Genomic DNA, 24,285 nt, shown 5'->3' on the forward strand with positions numbered 1-24,285 from the left:
ATGCTTGCTCCAGGCTCTGGGCTCCAGGCTCCAGGCTTCAGGCTTCAGGCTTCTGCTAAGTTAGCACTGCTGTCATCTCCCTCCAGCCGCCATCATGATTATCTACTGGGACCTCATCAGCCATGATGAGATGTTCTCCGACATTTACAAGATCCGGGAAATCGCGGATGGAGTGTGCCCGGGGGTGGAAGGGAAGATGGTCAGTAGGACAGAGGGCAACATTGATGACTCGCTCATTGGTAGAAATGCCTCCTTTGGAAGGCCCCAAGGGCGAAGGTACCGAAAGCACAGTAATCATTTATTGATATTGTCATGAACCATCGCTTGCAGGAAACCAGCTTCACAAAAGAAGCCTACAAGAAGTACATCAAAGATTACATGAAATCAATCAAAGGCAAACTCAAAAAACAGACCAGAAAGAGTTAAACCTTTTATGACAGGGGCTGCAGAACAAATCAAGCACATCCTTGCTAATTTCAAAAACTACCAGTTATTTATTAGTGAAAAAATGAATCCCGATGGCATGGTTGTTCTGCTGGACTACTGTGAGTATGGTGTGACTGCATAGATGATTTTCTTTAAAGGTGGTTTGGAAATGGAAAAACAGTAACAAATTTGGCAATTACTTTGGATCTATCACCTGTCATCACTACTGGCTGCTGCTTGACATCCACACAACACCAGGACTTAGGACAAATAGGATTGATGTCATCTTGAGCTCTTCATTTATTTTGACCGTGATTTATTTGGAGTGGAAGCATTGTTTTTAAGAAAAAAAACAGGTCACTTAGGCTGTCTAAAAGTAAAGTGCATTTAAACTGGAAAAAGAAAAAAATTTGTGGAAAAATAGAATTCAAAGATAATACGAATCTTTTCATGAACTTTTTGAAGTGCCTTCATAAGCAGGAAATGTCCAGACTGCTTCTGATTTATTTATTGCATAATGTATTAGAAGGCTATTAAAAGTGGCATTTGGTTAACAAAAATTTAAAAAGAATTCTATTCAATTTTAATGATAAATGTATAAGTGATATAACTTATAAGCAAGGACATCTAAAAATAAGAGTTAGGGGTGTGTCAGTATCACTCATATGAAAATCAGTGTGTGAAGTAAATTATCAGTTAATTTTTATTCTTCATCAATATACCGAAACCAATAGTTAATTACTCAGGTTAGAAAATGTATCTATGTGGCTACATATATATTTCTTTTAAGAAAATCATACCTCATATTTGCTAAGTGAAACTGGTGATTTTATGTGGATTCCCTGTGATTTAGTTTGATCCTGGGCCAGTAAACCTCAGTACCCAGCACACTCAGTCCAGGGCTTCCCTCACTTCTACTTCCCAAGAAAAGAGAATGAGAACTTGGTTTTACACTAGCCTAAACAAAACCGAATGATGACAAAGGTAAACCTGCCACTAAGATAATCACATAACCCTTCCAAAATCAAATAGAAGTTATTTGGGGATTATCTATCCTTCTGGATACCATCCTTTAATCTCCTTTAGATATGTGAAATTGGAACATAGCTATGCAACAATCAGTAGAGTATTTAAAGAACAGAGAAATTTCAAGGAGGAGGACTCCAGTAGGTTTTTCCCAGCTCTTATCCTGGGGCCAAAACAAATTCCTGTCTCCCGTTCAGTTGGCAAGTCCTCATTGGTCACCAGCTCATAATTTTGTATTTGTTCATAAAGTTTGTATTTGTCTGTGCAAGTCGATGGCATGTTTCTAAACAGATCTCATCCTCAGGACCAAGACTATATTTCACATGGAGTAATGTGTTCATCACATACTTCCAGAACTAGCCTTTGAACATAAAAAGTATTTTTCTTACTACATGGTAGATTTACAACCATTAAGATAATTCTAGCAGTCTAACAATGCAAGGTAAACTGTTTTATAAATCATAATACATGTGGAATTCATTTTATCCTTTCTTCGTAAATAAATATTACAGTGCTTTGTTATTACTTCTGATAGCTTTATTCCTTATTAATTTTCCTTGGCCATAGAGTCTTATTATAAGTTTGGATGAACAGGTGCATGTAGCATTAGCTTTTTCTATGCTGAATCTTTGCTTCAAAACAAGAATAAGTAAGGGTGAGGCACTGCTCTCTCTCTTTTTTTTTTAAATAGCTGAGCAGGAAGTTCGCCTCTGACAGGGTATTGTAATCGAGTTTATCACAGGAGCCTGTTGTTGTGTAACAGAAACTCTAGCTTGTCCTTACCTGTCTTAAAGCATTGCTTCATGAAGGAGAATAAAATCACTGGAATATTTGTGAAATTCAATAAAATGCTTTCCCAAGCACTCTGTTTTTAATGCATGCTGGAACAATTTATTATAGCTTTGTGGTCTTTTAAAAAAACATATTAAACTTGTGATTTCTTACTATTGTAATTAAATGGATCTGTGTCACTCTAGAAGTCCTATGTGTCATATTTATTATACCTTTTAGACACATCTCCAGCCAAGTGTAGTAATAGTCCACACTCTCCCACTCTCTCCCCCTTTTTTCAAGAAAAAGGGGAAGGTTTGGGATGCCTTCAAATGACTGTTTGTTTAATTGACAGGCAGCTTTTCCTCATTGTGTGCTTTGCCCTTGCTCACAAAAGTGCATTCACTATTCTATAGTATGTTGAAACTTTTAAATGGAAACGGCTTTTCACTAACAAAGGAAGCATTTTCTTCCCCCATTCCAAGTCTTAGCTTTCTCTACTAAGTCTTGGCTTCTTCAGCAGCTGTACCTCCACCAGAAATGACAAAAGGTGCGATTGTCTAGGAGGTGGCAGTGAAGATAATGCCAGTGGAGTTTTGTGTGTGCGGGCTGCTGAGGACTGTTTTCTTCTGTTTGGTTTTGTTTTATTTTTGTTATTCCAGAAAGTTGAGCACACCTTAAAAACAAACCACACACACAAAAAAAGGCTTTAAAAACCCTTCTCAAACCTTTATCCTAGGTGAGCTATTTCTTTCCATTAAGTTGTTCTGTTAGTATTTAAGAGGGCTCTTCTGCCCCAGTAACAACAAATCTGACAAAACTGACTTAAAACATAGGGAATGGAATACAGCATACAGAGAATAATGATATGGTTTGTTTTCTTTTTCCAAGCAGGCCATGAGAGTTTGAGTCTTCCTGCTATTACACTGGCTTATGAGCGAAACTCAGGAGAGGAGACAGGTGTGCAAAATTAAGTTTTAGTATTTCCAGTCACCTCCTTTTTCTGAGTTGTGATTCCCAACCGCAGGTAGATAGCCTTTTCACTTCATTTACTTATTTAATTTGAAGATGATCTCCTCCTCCTCTTTCTGCCTCTGCCTCTTCTGCTGCTTTATTTTAGAATCAGGTTTCTGGAGTATGGTGTTGACTTGAAGTAACATTTATTCCTAGCAAAAATCTTTCAGTTCACGTGGTAGAATTAATTGAAAATCTTTCAGGGGTACCATCTCTTCATAGCATACCACATAATCAAATTACTGATTAAACCAAAGTATTGGGCCTAGACACACACTTGTCTCGTGAGATAATATTTATTCTGCCACTGACTTACAGACAGTGGGGCTACTTCTCAGCCATGATTTTTAAAATTCTTACGAATTTAAGCCCACAGACTGATTTCTTAACAAATAATATGTAACGTACATATTATTCTACCATGGTCCTTGGAAATGTTTCTAAATCCTTTCAAGAATTAGTCATTTCGTCATAACTCAATAGACTCAGCAAAAAGGGATAAAGAGGAAACTGTAAATTCATTCTCAAGTACATCTCCAGTATTCTGAATGTTGATCGACCACATTCTGATCTTCTCTCTGAATGAGTAAAAAGAAAAGATGTAATGCTGGTTCAGCCAAACCCACTGAGTGGCACTTTGCCATGATGATTCATTTGCCTTGGAGCAATCTTACACCCTTTGTGAAACTGGGTCCCTTTTGGTTGAAGGAAGAAAAAGTCTCCTCCAGAACTGTCAGTCACTTCTTAAGCACCTTCAATTGAAGGCCTTATTGGATCAAGTTTTAATACACTCTTGGTCTTCAAACTTTACTCTAGATTTGTTCATCTTACTCTGTAGGCCACATGCAGCCTTTGGGATTGTTTGTGCAATCTTTGTTAGAATAATAATCAGACAGGTTTAAAATCTACCTGAGGGAAATTAAGATGAGTGTAATTATAACAGGTGTTCTCGGTTTCCCTCATTCCTACACCTCCCTTCCAGAATCACTCCTGCCAGAGAGCATGAGGAGAAACCAGCTGATGTTGTCTTTTGTTCCTGGCTTCCCCCAACATCTTAAGCATCACTGGAATGTGTGTGTGCACTTCTCTTTTCAGGCTTGTGGAGTAAAACCATCTGAGCGTCTCCTCCAGTCTGCAAAAAGAATGAGGATGGGAAGCCACTGCATTTTATTTTTAATTTTTTGTTTCCTGTAACTGGCATATTCTGTTTTTAGGGATCCACAGCAATTTCATAAATCTCTACAGCTTCTCTCATAATATGCATAAGAATATTCTGGACAGCTTGTTTAAACTGCAAATTCTTAGACCCAGTGTCAAATTGATTCAGTAAGTCTGGTGTGGAACCTAAGAAGATGTGCTTTTTCTAAGTATCTTTCAAGGGATTCTGTTAGAAATGGTGCGTTGAGCAGTGCAGAGTCTTCTCTCTCTTCCTCTTTTCTTTTGTTATTCCACCTTGTTCCACAAAAGATATGAGGTAGAATTAGACTAATTAGCAGATAACTAAAGTCAGTATAAAACAAAATGCTACTATACCTTACTAAACATGCAGAGTTTTAAACAGGATTCCGTAGGCCTCTTATTCTACTTAATGCATCAGAGATTCCACACACCTACTGAAAATATGGTACAAATACCTAGCAGCTTGTAAGAGAACTTTCCCTTGGGTGTGTTCTATAAATGAAGGCATTTTCTAGAAGTCAAAAGGCTATTCCCAGCACAGTCACTGAATATTTACTATAATTATTGTAAGATAGTTACCCAGATTTTAGAATTTTGTCAAAATTAGAGACTGACTCCCCTCTCTGGGCTAAGGGTAATGGGACAGAGACAAAAATGTTTCATTATCCTGCTCTTCTGTAAAACCCTGCTAAGTAACAGTGCTCTCAGCCTTCTGCCAAGCGTTAGATGTTTTGCTGAGCTAGCAGTGTAGAACTCCAAACTTGCCTGGTTCAGTTGGACCGGGAGCAGATTGTGATGTGGCGTTGGTGGCAGGAGGTAACATTCTGATGCTTTCAGTGATGACCCCTAGGACAGAAATGGTATGCAGTGATGACACCCGGTTATAACTCTTTTACCTCATTTGAGGCATATAAGACTTTTAGTCTTATACTAGAATCATTAAATAGTAATCAAGCATAATTTCTGGGGAGGCCCTGAGCAAGAGATTCTGTAGATATTATACTTTCCTTTTGTTAAGTATATTTTGTCTTCTGGAAAATGCAGACCAATATCTTTGTGTTACATATTTAATAGCAGCAGTTTAATAATTCCATCTTTTTCTCCCTAAAAGTATATTTCCATTGCTAAGAGATTTTATATAAGATGAGGGTAGATATTAGCAAGTAGTATAGATTTTTAATGTTTGTAGATTTTATATATGTTGAATTTTTAAATTCTTCACCTTTATTAAACTTCTAATTATGGCCTCTAATGTGTTATGAGATTTTTTTTCTTTAGACAGTCATTACTTTTATACCATTTATAAGTGTGCAGCTCAGTGGCATTAAGTATATTTATATTTTTGTGCAACCATTACCGTTCATCTCCAGACTTTTTTCACCTTTCCAAACTGAAACGCCATACCCAATAAACACTAACTTCCTGTTTTCCACTTGTTCTAGCCCCTGATAACCACTATTCTACTTTCTGTCTCTGTGAGTTTGACTACTATAGGTGTCTCATGTAAGTGGAATCATAGAATATTTGTCTTTCTGTTTCTGGCTTATTTCACTTAGCATAATGTCTTTAAGGATCGTCCATGTTGTAGTGTATGTCAGAATTTCATTTCTTTTTGAGGCTGAATAATATTCCGGTGCATGTATATACCACATTTTGTTCATCCATTCATTGGTGGACATTTAGGTTGTTTCCACCTTTTGCCTACTGTAAACAATGCTCTTGTGAACATTGGTATATAAATATCTGTTTGTGTGCTTGTTTTCAATTGTTTTGAGTATGTATCCAGAAATGCAGTTTCTAGATCTTATGGTAAGTCTATGTTTAATTTTTTGAACCACCATAGTATGTTTTTGAATGTTAATTTTTTTCTTATTAAAAAAGTAATATATTCAGAATGATTGACAGGAATGTGGGAGCAGTAAGAACAACAAGATCAAGGGTTTGGATCCCCGTACCGGCCAGCTGCCCCCCCCAAACAAAGGATTGTGGAAAATAATGAGGAATATAAAGAAGGAGATAAAAATCATCCACAATCCAATTTCTCATGGATGCTGTTAACATTTGGTAGTTTTGATTGTCTGCAAATTTGTCTCTTGCTTTTTAAAAACTCAATATTGTACTATAAGTATTTTCCTAAGTCATGGAACAGCCTATGAAAATCACTTTTAGATAGCTGCTTAATATAATGTAACTTACATCTAACATAGATTCCTAATAATAAGGAAATGATGGATTCATTGAGAGGGATATTTTCTAGTCACTCAAAGTGAGGTTTTCACAGACTGTCTCATGATATTAGAAAATTCTCACAAAATATAATGTGAGGTGAAAATGCAGGAGGTGAAACCATATCCCTAATTCAGTTTATACAAAAGCACTCAGACAGGAGCTTAGCATAAGAACAATGTAAGGGATTTTAGTAGAGGAGTGACATATCAGATATGCATTTTTAAATAACACTTTGACTACCAGTTGCAAAGGGTCAGTGGCAGCAGCAGATACAGTGCTATCAGGTAGGAGGTTGGTAGTCCAGGTCTGGGATGATGGAGTCTTAGGGTAAGGTGTAGTAGTCGTGGAGGCAATAAGAAATAGTAGCATTCAAGACCAAATTTGAGGTGGAGTAAACAAGTTTGTGGAATGGAATGGATGTGGTGTGTGAGGAAAGGGACCTGTCAAGGATGTTCCTAATGTTTGGGTTTTGTGACTGGGTAAGGAACACTGTTGGATAAAATCTGGGGGTGTGGAAGATGAAAAATTCAGTTCAGAATATATAAGTTTGACATGCTGAGGAAGTATCCCAGCAGAGATGTCATATAGGCTGTTGAATTTAAATCCAAATGTTATAAATATGGATGTGTCCAAAAGAGCTAAGAGAAAAGTCCACCAAGATTCTAGCAGTGGTTTTCTCTAAGTTGTGAGTGATTTCTATTGTCTTCAGTATAGTATTTTATATCTCATAAATTTCTATAATAATCATGTATTATTTTTAAAATCATATTTAAATGTTGCTAAAACATGTTCATTGTGGCATTATTTTACTAGTATAAAAATTGGAAACAACCTAAATATATAACAATTATAGAAGACTGGTTAACAAAAAGTAAATAGAATGATATTGAAAACTCTTTAACCTCCTTTTAAAAAAATATTTTGAGTGTTATTCAAAAAGGAAAAGTTAGCTCTGTTTAAAAGTAAATGGAATTTTAGAAAGTGAAATTTACAATACTGAATTGAGACTAAGAATTTAGAATCTCTAAACTATAGCATAATTATGTAATTTGCATTATTAATAATAATGTTCACCTCAATTCATATATGAAAGAATGGTGGCCAGATGTTTAGTTTGATGTACCTGCTTTTAGTGTGGAATTTTTGAAAATATACTAAATCTCATTAGCCTACCAAATTGTACTTATTTGTCATGAATTTATCACCCGTTAAATCGTTTTTTTTAAGATGGTTATTTTTCAAAGAGGAACACTCAGTGCTCTAGTGCTTTGTTTGCAGATAAAAAGTATTTATTGCATCTCCTATGTGCATTATTTGAAAGTATTAGGGTTGTCATAAATCTTGTCAGTAATGTTAAACTATCTTAACTGGAAAAATGCTTTAAATTCTGTGCAGAATGAAGCAGAGGTTCATGAGTTAATCTCATAAAGAAAAAGGAAGGCATCTTCTTTCCAAAGGTCATTGAGAATTTATGTTTTCCTTTTTTCTCTTTTAAAGTCTCAGATTATTTTAGGGTATAAGTAGAGTTATTCTATCTCAACATTAAAAAAAAGAGTTAAAAAGCCACATTGCTACTTTGGATTGACAGAAACTTACTTTTTATTCTTCAGCTACAGAATCATATGTTGATAATATAACATAAACTGATGGCCTTTTTTTCCTAATAAAACTCAAGAGATTAGATATTGAACTAGTATCAAAATAAGTATAATACAAAAAAGATTGTAGCTTCAGGCAAAGTAAAATTAAGCATAGTTATAAATTCTAGAAGTTAACAGTTTTCTGTAAACCTACCCCTGTATCATTATAAAGCATTTCCTTATACTTTATAATTGCACATGTGCTGAATTTAACAGAGTAAAATTTTACAGAGAAATATTCATTCCTTCAGTTGTCTCACATTTAGAAGATGGGCAAGACATGACTTAAGAGCAATATTTTCTAAAACAGCTCAGGGGATTTAATTGACTGTAAACTCAAATTGGGAGACAGATATTTGCTAAGACTAAAGAATAACTTTTTATGATTTAGATACATTAAAAATGGACTGCCTTGGGGAAGGTATTGGGTTTCCATCACTGGAGGTTTACAAAAAGAGCCAGACATCCTTCTGCTAGGGATTTTGTAGGGTTGGAACATAAACTTCTTCAGGTTTTTTCCAACTCTGTAATTGCCATTTAGATTATTTCTTCCACAAATGTGATGTATGAAGCAGCTGTCTTATACAGAATAGTCTGCTTAACTGGTATTATCTTTCCGTTCTTGCCCTCCACCCCCCACCCTTTTTAAGTTGAGGTAAAATAGGAAAAGTGCATGTATCATAAATGTGTACAGTGTGATGAACACAGTGATGTATCCAGCCCCTGGTGGAGAAGCATTTCTAGCGCCCCAGAAGCTCTACCATGCGCTCCCTTCCAGTCCTGACCTGCCTCACCCCAAGAGTAATCACAATCCTGACTTCTAACGACGTAGAAGTTTGGAATTGAATTGCTGAGTTTTGTACTCTATAAAAATGGAATCATTCTCTTTTGCATCTGCTTGCTTTTTTTGAACATTATGTTTTGAATGTTTTGTTCATATTATTGAATGAATTGTAGAACACTTATTTCGTCGCTGAATAATTTTCATTATGAGGATACAAAGGTACTTCAGAAAGTACCCTCTATTTTCAGGGAAAAATAGAATTAAAAGGTAATATGAATTTTTCCATGAATTTTTGTAGATCAGAATTTACTTATCCTGTTATTGATGGACATTTGGGTAGCTTGGGACTTTTACAAATGTTGTTATCATGAACATTTTTGTACATGTCTTTCGTGGACATGCATATGCATCTCTGTTGGGTATGTGTTGCTAGGAGTAGAATTGCTTTGTCATAGAATGTGCACGTGCTCAACTTTAATAGACACTACCAAATGGATTTGCAAAATGTTTGTATTCAGGCTGAATTTTAACAGGGTCCTACCATATCAGAAATATTAGTTTTTCTGAAATCCCATTAGCCTTTTGCTTGTATCTTACCTGTGGTACCTGAATATATAATAGATAAATAAAATAGATAACTTTCTATTTCGTACTGTAGTTATTTATGTACAGCTTATCTTCCTTTCTAGATTGTGAACTCCTTGAGGGATCGTTATTCATCTCTATACTTCCCAAAGTACCTTGCAGAGTACCTTGCATAGAATAGGCTCTAAACTTACTGTTTTTATATGAATGGATGAGTGAATGAGGAAAAAATTATGTGTAGTATTAATATTAGGAATATTCATAAATTACAAAAATATAATAGCATACAAAAAAAACTGCAAAGGTGATCTTAAAATGATGGACAGAATTAATTTATTAATATTTACTTTGAGCTGGCCAGTTAGTTCAGTAGGCTAGAGAGCATGGTGTTGATAACACCAAGGTCCAGGATTCAATCCCTGCTACCGGCCAGCCGCTAAACAAAAATAAAATAAAATAGGTGTATATTAATATTTGCTCATAGATTTGCCTGAATTTTATAAGAGTATCTGTATACTTCTATGTAGGAGAGTTTAGTGTGAAGTTGGATTGTAGATTTTTAACTACTAGACTCAAAACTTGGTGTTATCTCCCACGTAGATGCATATGAATATTATGTAAGAGTGAGCTGCATTGGTTAGCTGTGAATTTGAAGATTAATGGGAGAGTGCAGGTGAAGAAGAGTGAGAGGGAAGTTGTGTATTAGAGCAGTTATGATGACATTGTAACTCTAGTTGGGTCAAGGCTTTATCCTTTCTGCCAGATTCTTCTAAGGCAAGAAGTAATGATATTCATCATCATGGTTAAGGCCAGTAAGAGTGTTATGAGCCAAATAGAATTTTGGTGGCTTTTTAATTTAGTTTTATTATTGTTGAAAATTGCTCAGTTAGAATCTTAAGGATTTATGGGTATTTTCCCCCTTTATACTTTCTCCACATTCCAAATTTTATTCAATGATGAATACATATTACTTTTAAAATAATTTTAAAAATTTTAATACCTTATGCTACTTTTGCATAAAAGCATAATTATTTTTTAAATAGCTTTGCTAACTTGACTCTTTTATTTCAGTCGTGGCCTGACTACGAGGATATCTATAACAAAGTGATTGAAGTTGCCACATTTTTAGACTTGCCTCGTTTTCCAGACATAACTAAAGAGTGCTACTTTCATCCCAACATCTTGTGTATGAAGTACTTAATGGAAGTCAATCTTCCTGGTAAGTGTGTGGTGTATATATATGGGGAGGAAGCTTCAACTACTAGAATTATAATAAACAGAATATAGGATCCTTTCAGATCACAGACTATTTGAGCCACCTAAAAGGGTGTAAAGTGACATGAAGTTTAATTTTAAAATCCTTTCTTAAAATAATTCAGACCATTTAAAATGGTTAAAGGGACACTGTTTAGAAATAGAGTTCTTTTTTTGGTAGAGGGATTTATGCTTGGGAGAATATATTTGGTTTTTAATAGTAAGTTTGCTAAGTGCAAGTAAAGTAACATGTTTCAATGTGTTTTATTAATGACCTCCTCTGCCCCACCCCCCAAAAGAGCAGCACTTCTCTATTTGCATGAAGCATTATTATTACATAATAGATTCTAATTTTTAAAATTCCATAAGCTGATCTCTGGTTTTTTGTTTGTTTGTTTGTTTGTTTGTTTTGGGGGGGGGGTTTTTGGTAACATATGCTATTTCCAATTCCTAAAACAAATGGAGATAAAAGTCTAGTCAGCATAGTGAATTTTCTAAGGCAATGAAACAGAATGTGCAAAGATCCTCACTGTACCTCGTTCACAGTATACCAAGACATAGGTAACCCTGATGGAATCTGCTAATGGAATCCAGTCCTGAATTTCTTGCTAGACCAGAAATATGAGAAATTCCAGATTTTTATCCAGTTGAGAGAAAATACAAACATGGTGTGTCTATATCATTGCTTAAGCAATATCAAAACTGTGATTGAATGTATTTTTAATAAGAAAGGGAAATAAATATATATGTGAAAAAAGCAACATACAAAATTGTGAGCCTATTAACTATAAAAAAGTGTATAAATATGTGGTAGCAACATATCATTTGTGTAGATTAAGTCTGTAATTTAAAAATATTTTTAAAAACAGGAATAAAATAACTTAAACTTGACAGGAGACATGGGCAACCCCCACCACCAGCAGAAGGCAAGAGCACACCGAGGGTCCTAGGCAGGAGCTATGGGCAGCCTCCACTGCCCAGCAGAAGGAAGGAGCACACTGAAAACACCACTTCCACGTGGGTGATCCACCACAGCCACTGCCACTGCAAGGGTAGCTCGCCGACACAGTAGCAGCCGTAGCCACTATACAAGTGGCCCACCACCCACTCGACTGCCCTGACACAAGGAGAGTCACCAGCAGAGACCAGAAAAAGAAGAGAAAGTCTCTCTCCTCAAAGCTAACTCCAGAAGAAGTAACTGCTCTACCAGGTGAACAGACATCAACATAGAGATACTAGAAATAGGAAAAACCAAGAAAAGATGACACCATCAAAGGAATACAGTAATTCTCAAGTACCAGACCTTATAAAGCAGGAAAACCTTGAAACGGCTGAATGAATTCTGAACAACAATCTTAAGGAAACTCAGTGAGATGCAAGAAGACTCAGGCAACATAATGAAACAAGAAAAAGTATCCAGGATATGAAGCAGGAAATTTACAAAGAGATTAATACTTTAACAAAGAATGTAGAACAACTCATGGAACTGAAAAGTTTGTTCAATTATTAAACAAATTAAAAAACTGAGAGCTTAAGCAGCAGGCTAGAACAAGCAGAAGAAAGAAATTCTAATCCCAAAGATAGTCCTTTCAAAATAACCCAGGCAGAACAAAAAAGGAAAAGAGAATTTAAAAATTGAAGAAAACCTAAGTGAACTAGTAGACAACCTTAAGCACACAAACATGCAAATCACGGGTGTACCAAAAGAGAAGGAGAAAGAAAAGAAAAAGCATTGAAAACCCATTCAATAAAATAATAATGGAAAACTTCCAGGTATTGGGAAAGACATAGACCTTCAGATCCAGGACACTCAAAGATCCCTATACAGATTCAGTCCAAAAAAGATCCTCTCCAAGACACAGTATAGTCAAACCAGCAAAGCTCAAAGACAGAGAGAGAATCCTAAAAGCAGCAACTGAAAAGTGTCAAGTCACCTATAAGGGAGCCCCATCAGACTAACAGCAGATTTCTCAACAGAAAGTCTACAGGCCAGAAGAAAATGGGATGATATATTCAAAATACTAAAGAAAAAAACAGACAGCCAAGAATACTATATCCAGCAAGACTGTCCTTCAGAAATGAGAAAAAAATAGTGTATTTTCTAGAAAACTAAAACTGCAAGAATTCACCACCACACTACCGGCCCTGCAAAAAATCCTCAAGGGAGTCTTGCATCTGCAAGCTGAAAAACAATAACCACTATCTTGAATACACAAGAAAGAACAAAACCCACTTGTAGAACAAAAATGCAAATGAGAAAAAGAAACTAAATCTTAACTACAGCAAAAAAACAGAAAGCAACAAAGACAAAAAAAAAAAAAAAAAGAACAAAAAATATTTAAAACATCCGAATGAAAATCAGTAAAATGCCAGGAGTAAGACAGTACCTTTCAGTAGCAACCCTAAATGTAAAAGGATTGAACTCCCCACTCAAAATATACAAACTGATTGGATTAAAAAACTGGACCCAACCATGTACTGTTTTCAAGAGACCCACCTCAGCTACAGACTAATAGTGAAGAGATAGAAAAACATATACTGTATGAATGGAAAGCAAAAATGAGCAGGAGTAGTTATTCTTATATTGAATAAAATAGACTTTAAACCAAAAACCATAAAGAGATAAAGAAGGCCACTATATAATGATGAAGGAATCTATCCAGCAAGAAGACATAACAGTCATAAGTATATAGAACCCAACATCGGAGCACCCACATAAATAAAGCAAACACTGTTAGGCCTAGAGAAAGAGACACACCCCAACACGATAATAGTAGATGATCTGCACACCCCTCTCTCAGCACTGGACAGATTATCTAGGAAACAAATCAACAGAGAAATAGAGGATTTAAACCGTTTTTTAGACCAATTGGACATGGCGGAGATCTACAGAACATTTCATCCAACAATTACAGAATATATATTCTTCTTTTCAGCAAATGGAACATTCTCCAGGCTAGACTACATGTTAGGTCACAAATGAAGTCTCAGCAAATGTTAAAAAATTGAAATTATTTGAAGTGTCTTTTCATTCTACAACAGATTAAAACTAGAAATCAATAACAAGCAAAACTCTGGAAACTATATAAATAAATGGAAATTAAACAACATGCTCCTGAATGACCTATGGGTCCAAGAAGAAATTAAACAGGAAATCAAAAAATTTCATGAAACTAATGAAAATAAAGACACAGCATACCAAAGCCTGTGGGATATGGCAAAAGCAGTATTAAGAGAGAAGTGTACTGCAATGAATGCTTACATCAAAAGAATAGAAAGATTTCACATAAACAACCTAATGCTACACCTCAAAGAATTAGAAGAACAAGAAAAATCCAGTCTCAAAATTAATAGACAGAAATAATTAAGATCAGAGCAGAACTAAATGAAATAGAGACCCAAAAAACAATACAAAAGATCAATGAAACAAAAAGTTGGTTTTTTGAGAACATAAAATAGGCCATTAGCTAGGCTAACTAAAAAAAGAGAGAAGACCCAGATAACAAAAATCACAAATAAAAAAGGAGACATTACAACCAATATAACAGAAATGCAAAGAATCATTAGAGACTTGTTGTAAACAAGTCTGTGGCAACTAATTTGAAAACCTAGAGGAAATAGATAAATTTTTGGATACATACAAACTACCAAGACTGAACCAAGAAGAATACAAAACCTGAACAGACTAATAACAATCAATGAGATTGAAGGAGTAATCAGCAGTCTCCTAACAAAGAAAAATCCAGGATTAGATTGCTTTACTGCTGAATTCTACAGAACCTTAAAGAGGAATTAATACCAATTCTCTTCAAACTATTCCAAAAAAAATGAAACAGAAGCCCATTCTCCCAAACTCATTCTATGTGGCCAGCATCACCCTGATACCAAAACCAGACAATGTACTACAAAAAAAGAAAACTACAGGCAAATATCTCTGATAAACATAGGTGCAAAAATCCTCAACAAAGTCATAGCAATCAGAATACGTTAACACATCAAAAATGTGATACACCACATCAACAAAATCAAGGATAAAAACCGTATGATTATCTAAATAGATACAGAAAACATTTGTCAAAATTCAACATCCCTTCATGATAAAAACTCTCAGCAAATTAGGTATAGAAGGAAAGTATCCCAACATGATAAAAGCCATATATGACAAACCACTGCCAATATTATCTTGAATGAACAGGGACAAGAGTGCCCACTGTCACCACTCCTATTCAATGTAGTATTGAAAGTACTAGACAGAGCAATCAGACAAAAGGAAGAAATAACAGGTATCCAGATTGGAAAAGATGAAGTCAAACTGTCCCTGTTTGCAGATGACATGATCCTATATATAGAAAAACCTAAAGACTCTACCAAAAAACTCAAAGAGCTGATAAACAATTTCAGTAAACTTGAGGGATACAAAATCCATATGCAAAAATCAGTAGTGTTTTTATACTCCAGTAACAAACTACCAGAAAATAGAAATAAGAAAGCAAGCCCATTTACAGTAGTTACCAAATAAATAAGATATCTAGGAGTCAGTTTAACTAAGGAGTTAAAGATCACTACAGTGAGAACTACAAATTACTGCTGAAAGAAATTAAAGAGGACCCACAAAGAGGGAAAGATATTTCATGCTCTTGTATTGGAAGAATTAACATTGTGAAAATGTCCATACTACCCAAAGCAATCTACAGATTCAGTGCAAAGCCCATCAAATTACCAGGGACATTCTTCAGAGAAATAGAAAAAACAATCCTAACATTCACATGGAACAACAAAAGACCCCAAATAACCAAAGCAGTCCTGACCAAAAAAAATAAAGCCTGAAGCATTACACTACCTGACATCAAATCATATTACGAACCTATAGTAACCAAAACAGCATGGTACTGGCATAAAAACAGACACTCAGGCCAATGGGACGGAATAGAGAACCCAGAAATCAATCCAGATACATACAGCCAACTGATATTCGACAAAGGGAACAGGAGCATTCAGTGAGGAAAGGACTGCCTCTTCAATGAGTGGTGCTGGGAAAACTGGACATCCATATGTAGAAGAATTAAACTAGACCTGTACCTCTCGCCATATACCAAAATCAACTCAAAATGGATTAAAGACTTAAATATAAGACATAAAACTATAAAACTCATAAAAAAAAAATAGGAGAAACACTTCAGGATGTAAAAATGGGCAATGACTTTGTGAATAAGACCCCAAAAGCACAGGCGACAAAAGAAAAAAATAAACAAAGGGTTATATCAAACTAAAAAGTTTCTTCTACACAACAAAAGAAGCAGTTAACAGCAAAAGGACAGCCTACAGAATGGGAAAAAATATTTGCAAACCGTGCATCTGACAAGAGATTAATATCCAGAATATACAAGTAACTCTTAAACAACTTGACAGTAAAAAGAAACCAGGAACCCAATTAAAAATTGGGCAAAGGAGCTGAATAGGCATTTCTCAAAGGAAGATATACAAATGGTCAACAGACACATGAAAAATATCAACATCACTAAGCATCAGGGAAATGCAAATTTAAAAAAACCACACTGAGATATCATTTCACACTGGTTAGACTGGCCATTTGAAAAAGACAGAGAATAACAATTGCTGGCGAGGATGTGGAGAAAGTTGAACCCTCCTACACTGTTGGTGGGACCATAAGAAAACAGTGTGGAGATTCCTGAAACAACTACAGATAGAACTGCTATCAGATAGAACCACCATATGATTCAGTAATCCCACTACTGGGTGTATACCCAAAGGAATGGAAATCATCATGTTGAAGAGATACCTCCACTCCCATGTTTATTGCAGCTCTATTTACAGTAGCCAAGAGTTGGAATCAACTTAAATGTCCTTCGATGGATGACTGGATAAAATGTGGTATATATACACAATGGAATACTACTCTGCCATTTGCACCAACATGGATGAACTTAGAGAAAATCATGTTAAGTGGAATAAGCCAAGTACAGAGAGAAGTACTGCATGTCCTCACTCATAAGTGGGAGCTGGAAAAGAAAAAAAGAAAAAAAAATAGAAAGAAACAGCAATCATAATAATTCCTTGAACTTTCCAAAGCAGAAACCAGAACTGAGGCTACCAGAGGTGGGAAAGGGGGAGGGGAAGGGAGGTTAGGGAGAAACTGATACATGTGTAACTGGCTGACATGTATAATTTAACAGTATTTTTTGTCTAAACCTTTCTGAGAGTAATGAGTAGAATTAAATCCATTATAATATGCAGAGAGATATTATTGCCATTTGATATTTGTTAAGTGACTTTTTGGAGGCAGTATTATAAAGAACCAGAGTAGAGAAATTTCACTTCTCATAATCTGTTCAATAGAAGTAATTTTAAATATAAAAATAAGTTTATGCATAAATGTTATTGGTCTCTTTATTTATAATACTGAAAAATCAAACAAATATCCAACAGAAAAGTAATTGTTATGTAAACAGTGGTGGGTATATTCAGTGGAACATTATGTAGCTTTTAAAATAATGTTTATGAAGAGTTCATAAAAGCATGGAAAATGTTTGTTATAATAAATAAAATTAAGCCAAATTACAAAACTATATATTACACTATCACAGCTACTAAAAATGAAAATATTCATAAAAATATTAGAAGTACATATACCAAAATGTTAAAGTGGCTGTTTATAAATTATGGTAATGCATGTTATTTTTTACTTTTTTCTACCTTATGTATCTTATAAATATCCTATATCTTATAAATGTCCTATGTTGAGTTCGTATTACTTACTAGCAGGGAGAAAGCAATAAACTATTTTTTTTTTTAACAAAATAGAGTTACAAATTAAGATGTAATAGCACTTAGGATTTTGGTTCTAAAATGTCTGAAATTGATTTGCAAACCACTCATACATAAGATTGTAAGATGTCGGACATGGGGGAGCTGGCCTGTAGTCCCAGCTATTCTGGAGGCTGAGGCAACAGGTTTGCTTGAGCCCAGAAGTTCTGGGCTGCAGTGCCAATCAGGTGTTTGGCACGCATATGGTGATCTTCCGGGAGTGAGAGACCACCAGGTTGCCTAAGGACAGATGAACCGGCCCAGATGAACTGAGCAGGTCAAAACTCCCATGCTGATGAGTATTGGGATCCCACCTATGAATAGCCACTGCCCTCCAGCCTGGGCAACATAGCAAGACTGTGTCTCTAAAGGAGAAAAAAAAAAGATTGTAAGAGGATCTCTAGGATGTGCCATTTTCAAAATTTACAAAGACAGCTCTCTACAGTGCCATCAGTTGTATGGTGCTATTGATCAAAAGAAGAGGGCTGGGTATGTGGTATTTTTACAGAGAGAGGTTTTAGGGTTCCCAGAAAGCTAACAGTGGTTTTAAGCATTCTGGAGCAACAAATACTCCTCCTCAGTGTCTTTAAATGTGACCATCTAGCCTCTGGAGCTACTCATTTTATAAGTGAAGAAACTGGGGGTAAGTGACTCTAATCCAGAGTCATAAAGTTAATTTTTGGAGAGCCTAAATATAGGTCCTAGGTTTTCTGGTTCCAAGCCCCACATTATTTGGCCATAATAGATGCAGGCTATGCTGAGCATATATTTCTTTAGGAAAACAGTACATCTGGTGAAACACATGTTGAGGGCTTCCATTGTGCTAGCCAGGGTGCCAGCCAGTGCGGGTACATTCTTAGAGAAGCTTTCAGGGGACTTAGTTTCAGGTAAGTATACATTGCTGTAGAAACAGACGAGATATATATGAAACAACAGGACACTGATGTGTGGCTGTCTACAAGGTGCTAAGATGTGTCCTACAAATAGCAGATGTTTCAGGAAGTGAAAATAGGAAAAGATAAGCCTTGCCAAGATTCTACCATTTTTTCTATACAGGTATTATTTTTTGGCTTACTTTATTCACAAAACGTCTCTCTCCGAGTTCTAACATAGTATCATGTTTTAAGATAAAGGTTATCTTGTGGGTATACTCATTAGCGTGTGTAGTTAGCCAAATAATCTAATTCACATTTTACTGTTTTATTCTTCAATAGATGAAATGCACAGTTTAACCTGCCAAGTGGTAAAAATGACTGGAATAGGAGAAGTGGATTTTCTGACATTTGATCCTATAGCTAAAATGGCAAAAACTGTTAAATATGACGTACAAGCTGTGGCTGTCATTGTAGTAGTATTGAAACTGCTCTTTTTATTGGATGACCATTTAGAATGGTAAGTCTATATCAATTTTATGACGGATAACAACACTTTATTGTGCTGATCTTAGTTTTTAAAAAAAGCTAAGGAAAAAATTGTATTGCTTTTACCTGACAATTTGGAGTAAAGGAATCCATATTTTGTCTCAACAGAAAAGGGAGACTGTCAGTTCTTATAGAACATTGACTGCTACTTACAATTACTTCTTATGTAATACTTTGACTTAGCTAGTCATCAGTTGTTTCATCATGTTTTATTCCTGTTATTCTTTAGGTAGCAATGTTTCTCATTGCTCCACAGATTTCTGAGTTTTAAAGTATCATCATAAATCCTAAAGAATCATTTAGCATTCCATGTAACTTTAGGCTCCTGGCACCATATGTCTCTCAAAGATTATTAGAAAGTAAAGGAATCTTAAATGTTATCCATCCCAAATGCCAACAAAGAGTGACAGTATTCATAGTGTCTTCCCTGTTTCAGTGATTGTTTCTGTATTAAAATTTGCCATCAGTTTCAAGAACTGTTTTATACTTTTCTCTCAGAAGAATTCAAAATTGAACTGTCCAAATACGTGGTTTCTGAATATATTGACTTGTTTATTGTTATCTCCAGGTCTTTGTCTAATCTTGCTGAAAAACATAATGAAAAGAACAAAGAAGGTACTTAATTTTTTATCGAATTCAATGTGATTGTATATGATGGGTTAAAAGATCCAATAAATCTAGGGGGAAAACTTTTAAAAATATACGTGCACATATATACATACATACACATGTATACAAGTTCTATCTTGTACCAGGATTATTTTTTCATATGATTATCTAATTATATTTCTAGTCACTTCAGTGACTTCCTACTGCGTATGAAGACTTGCCTGCTTTTTATTCCCACCTTCTCCTTACTAGCCATACTAGACCAAGAACTACAGGCAGCTTTGTGAGCTTCCTGTCTTTAGCCTTTGCTCAAGCTGGTCTCTTTATTTGAAATGCTCCCCATCCCTCAGTCCCTGGCAGATCCCTCTTCATTCTTCAAGATGCAGCATAAATACCATTATTCTACCTGTTCTTCACAACCACCCACTTTATACTGTTTCACCTCTTTCCAAACCAGAACTTATCACTACTGTCAAAACTTCTACTAGATGTTTAGCATATTGAATTATAATGAATGGCCTAAGTTTTATCTATTTCTATTAGGTCAATATTTGTGAAGTGCTTAGAAGAATATCTGGCATATAATAAGTACTTTATAAGTGATAAACAGATAGGTAGATTGTGAGCTTCTGGAGGGAAGGACTGTATCTTATTATTTATTTTTTTAAATGTATCTTTAGTCCCTAACATAATAACTGGCCTAAGAGCAACTGAGTGAAGTTTGGCAAATATGTGAACTCTTAAATTCAATTCCACTTTCTTAATGTTTGCATTAGGATTTGTGTTCATTGGTTTTAGGAGCTTGAGTTTAATGGTAGTAGTCAGTTTGTGTTCTTTCCAGAATATGTACAAAATAAAATACTTCTGTACATTGCTCATGTTGTCCCTTCTAATTCTAAAGTGCTATAGACTGTGTAGACATGTGGAGTAAACAGAACTTTGACGTGTCTCTCTTATAGGCCTCAAAACAAGTCTGTGCTGTCAGCAGGGCAAAGATTGCTGTCCCCATTCTCTCTGCTCCCCCTGCTGTGTACCATCCCCTGCTTCTCCACATTATTTATGAGGAGACTGAGGTTTGGAAAACTTGAGACTTTCTCAAGGTCAAAGAATCTTGAGTTCTGTTAATTATTATAGTTTTCCTCTGTCCTTATAATTCTTTTGGTAGTTTTCTTTCTTCTATGGATGTATGGCCTACAGGGCCATATTGAATTAACTGATGATTATATTGGCCTGTTGAAAAGATTTTTAATCAGACATTGAAAGAGACTGTCTTCATTAGAGAATAATGGAGAATAATCGCCATAGAGAGTGAATAAAAAAGCAGGAGTGAATGTTTATACTTGACTATAGTCAATTCTTTTTTAAAAATTTCTTTATTAAAGTATAATTGATTATACATATTTATGGCTACAGAGCTGAATATCCATACCTGTGTAAAATACATGGTGATCAAATCAAGATAATTAATATATTCATCATTACACAATGTAATCATTCTTTTTGACCCTTTACCAATTTCTCACTAACCTCCCTGTCCCCCTTTGCGCCTCTGGTAACCTCACTTCTGTTCTCTCCCTTTCAAAGTTCAATGTATAGGGCCAGCCTGTGGCTCACTTGGGAGAGTGTGGTGCTGATGGCACCAAGGCCACGGGTTCAGATCCTATGTAGCGATGGCTGGTTGGCTCACTTGGGAGAGTGTGGTGCTGACAACACCAAGTCAAGGGTTAAGATCCCCTTACCGGTCATCTTTAAAAAAAAAAAAAAAAAAACATATTACTGTGATTGTTGTATCTTTCTGTTTGTTTATTTTTTAGCTCTCAATTATAAGTGAAGACATGTAGTATTTTTCTTTCTGTGCTTGGCTTATTTCACTTAACATAATTTTCTCTACATTCATGTTGCTGTGAATGGCAGAATTTTTATTGCTTAGTAGTATTCCATTGTGTATGTATATCACATTATCCTTATCCAGTCGTCCATTAGTGAACATTTAGGTTGGTTCCAACTCTTGCCTGTTGTAAATAGAGCTGCGGTAAACATGGGAGTGCACGTATCCCTTTGACATAATGATTTCCATTCCTTTGGGTATGTACCCAGCAGTGGGATTGCTGGATCGTATGGCAATTCTATCTGATGGCAGTTCTATCTGTAGTTGTTTCAGGAATCTCCATACTGTTTTCCATGATGGCATCACTAATTTATAGTCCCACCAGCAGTGTAGGAGGGTTTCCTTTTCTCCGCATCCTCACCAGTGTTTGTTATTCTCTTTGATAATGGCTAGCTTAACTGGTGTGAGATGATATCTCAGTGTGACTTTGACTTGCATTTCCCTGATGCTTAGTGATGTTGAGCATTTTTTCATGTGTCTGTTGGCCATTTGTATGTCTATTCAATCTATTCAGCTCCTTCATCCATTTTTTTAAATGGCTACTTGTTTTTTTTACTGTCAAGTTGTTTGAGAGTTACTTGTATATTCTGGATATTAATTCCTTGTCAGATGCATAGTTTGCACATATTTTCTCCCATTCTGTAGGTTGTCTTTTCACTGTGTTGATTGTTTCCTTTGCTGTGCAGAAGCTTTTTAGTTTGATATAATCCCATTTATTTATTTTTTTCTTTTGTTGCTCATGTTTTTGGGGTCTTATTCATAAAGTCTTTGCCCAGTCCTACATCCTAAAGTATTTCCCCTCTGTTTTCTTTTAGGAGTTTTATACTTTCAGGTCTTATATTCAAGCCTTTAATCCATTTTGAGTTGATTTTGGTATATGGTAGGAGGTACAGGTCTAGTTCAATTCTTCTACATTATGGATGTCCAGCTTTTCCAGCACCATTTCTTGAATAAGCAGTCCTTTCCCCAGTGTATGTTCTTGGTGCCTTTGTCAAATATCAGTTGGCTGTAAGTATGTGGATTGATCTGGATTCTCTGTTCTGTTCCATTTGTCCTAGTGTTCTCTAGCTTTGTTTATTTATTTATTTATTTATTTTGGTCAGGATTGCTTTGGCTATTTGGGGTCTTTGGTTGCTCCATATGAATATTAGGATTGTTTTTTCTGTTTCTGTGAAGAATGTCTTTGGTATTTTGATAGGGATTGCATTCAGTCTGTAGATTGAGAAGTATGGACATTTTCACAAGACTACATTCAGTTCTGTTGTCTTTCTAACCTCTGCATCTTGAACACACACTCACACCAACTGTCCAGTGCAATCCACTTATCTCTAGATTCTTTGAATTAGGATTAGGAAGAACAGGAGTAGGAGCTGATAAAACTGGAAGTCTGAATTCAGCTACTATAGTACCATTTCACACATTGTTTCTTAATTTATTTATTTGCCAGACATATTGGAGCACTGTCATGTGCCAGGCACTGTACTGGTTGTTGGGTTCGGGGGGAGGAAGAGGCCTGATTGAGTAGTGACAAACAATACATGTGTTCTGTTCTCAGTGAGGTAATAGTCAAGTCTAGGAGAAACAGACATGTAAAACTGATTTCATTATTATCTAGTTGAGACCACAGTATAGGTGGGAACTTGGAGGACGGAAGTGATGGGTTCCTCGAAAGAGTCATACTCATGTTAGAGTATGGAGACAATGACTCCACCCATAATTTCCAGGAGCTATTATGTAAATGTTTAGCTGTGTCTATGAATGAAGACTCAAATGAACAGTGTATGTTATAATAATGTGGTTTGTTTGGTTAATAATCATGGATTTCATTTCTTTCAGATAAGCCATGGTTTGATTTCAGAAAGTGGTACCAAGTTATGAAGAAAACTGTTGATGAGAAAAAACAAAAATGGGAAGAAGCAAGGGCAAAGTGTGTTATTTTCTAGTTTTAGATTCACCTGCTCTATTTCTGTGTCTGTTACTTTATGTTGAAAGCTGAAGTTTCATCAGTGTAGACTTATCAGCATTGTGACATATTTTCTGGAAATATTAGTCCTAAATTCTAATTAGCTCTCTTCTATTTTACATTGCTATTAACTATACTCTAATTCGAGTTGGATTTCACCAGGGTTTCCATTAATACCCTCTTTCTGTTCCAGGTTCTAATCCAGGGTACTACATTATACTTAGCAATTAATTTTTTATAATTTGCGTGAATCTCACCTGTATTTCTAATACTCCTCCCTCTTCTGCTTTCTCAAAGTTGGTCATTTCCCATCTATGCTTCCCAATATTAATTACAAAGATTGCAAATGTCACCTTGTGACATACATCATTGGAATGTTGATCCCTGTGAAAATCAAAACGAAGGAAAGCAGACGACGAGTATGTGTAATCCAGTCACTCACTGTTTGACTTTCTTTGAACTGCCATTCTGGTGTAGGTTCATTGTGGAAGAGTGGAAAGAGCATAGCTTTAGAGATAGACAGTGCTGGGTTTGAATCCTGACTGCATTACAGACTAGCTGTGCGACCATGGTGAGTTACTTAACCTCAGCCTCAGTGCACTGAAATTTAGTTTACTCATAAATTTTTAGACACCATGTCTTATATAATATAGAGTACATTTCTGTTGATT

The 24,285-nt window shown here is 35.6% G+C and overlaps 1 protein-coding gene and 1 pseudogene across 3 annotated transcripts in view; both read left to right on the forward strand.

The window, feature by feature from the left end:
- Positions 1–24,285, forward strand: part of TAF1B (TATA-box binding protein associated factor, RNA polymerase I subunit B) — an 85,856-nt gene that overhangs the window by 48,372 nt on the left and 13,199 nt on the right. For all 3 annotated transcript variants that reach the window (XM_063078444.1, XM_063078443.1, XM_063078445.1), the window contains 4 exons: positions 10,726–10,873; positions 18,948–19,125; positions 19,723–19,769; positions 23,488–23,578. In XM_063078444.1, coding sequence (XP_062934514.1) covers positions 10,726–10,873; positions 18,948–19,125; positions 19,723–19,769; positions 23,488–23,578 — 464 coding nt within the window. The remainder of the gene's footprint in view (positions 1–10,725; positions 10,874–18,947; positions 19,126–19,722; positions 19,770–23,487; positions 23,579–24,285) is intronic.
- Positions 82–610, forward strand: LOC134363190 (translationally-controlled tumor protein-like; annotated as a pseudogene).

Source organism: Cynocephalus volans, chromosome 14, assembly GCF_027409185.1.
Source record: "Cynocephalus volans isolate mCynVol1 chromosome 14, mCynVol1.pri, whole genome shotgun sequence".
NCBI lineage: Eukaryota > Metazoa > Chordata > Mammalia > Dermoptera > Cynocephalidae > Cynocephalus > Cynocephalus volans.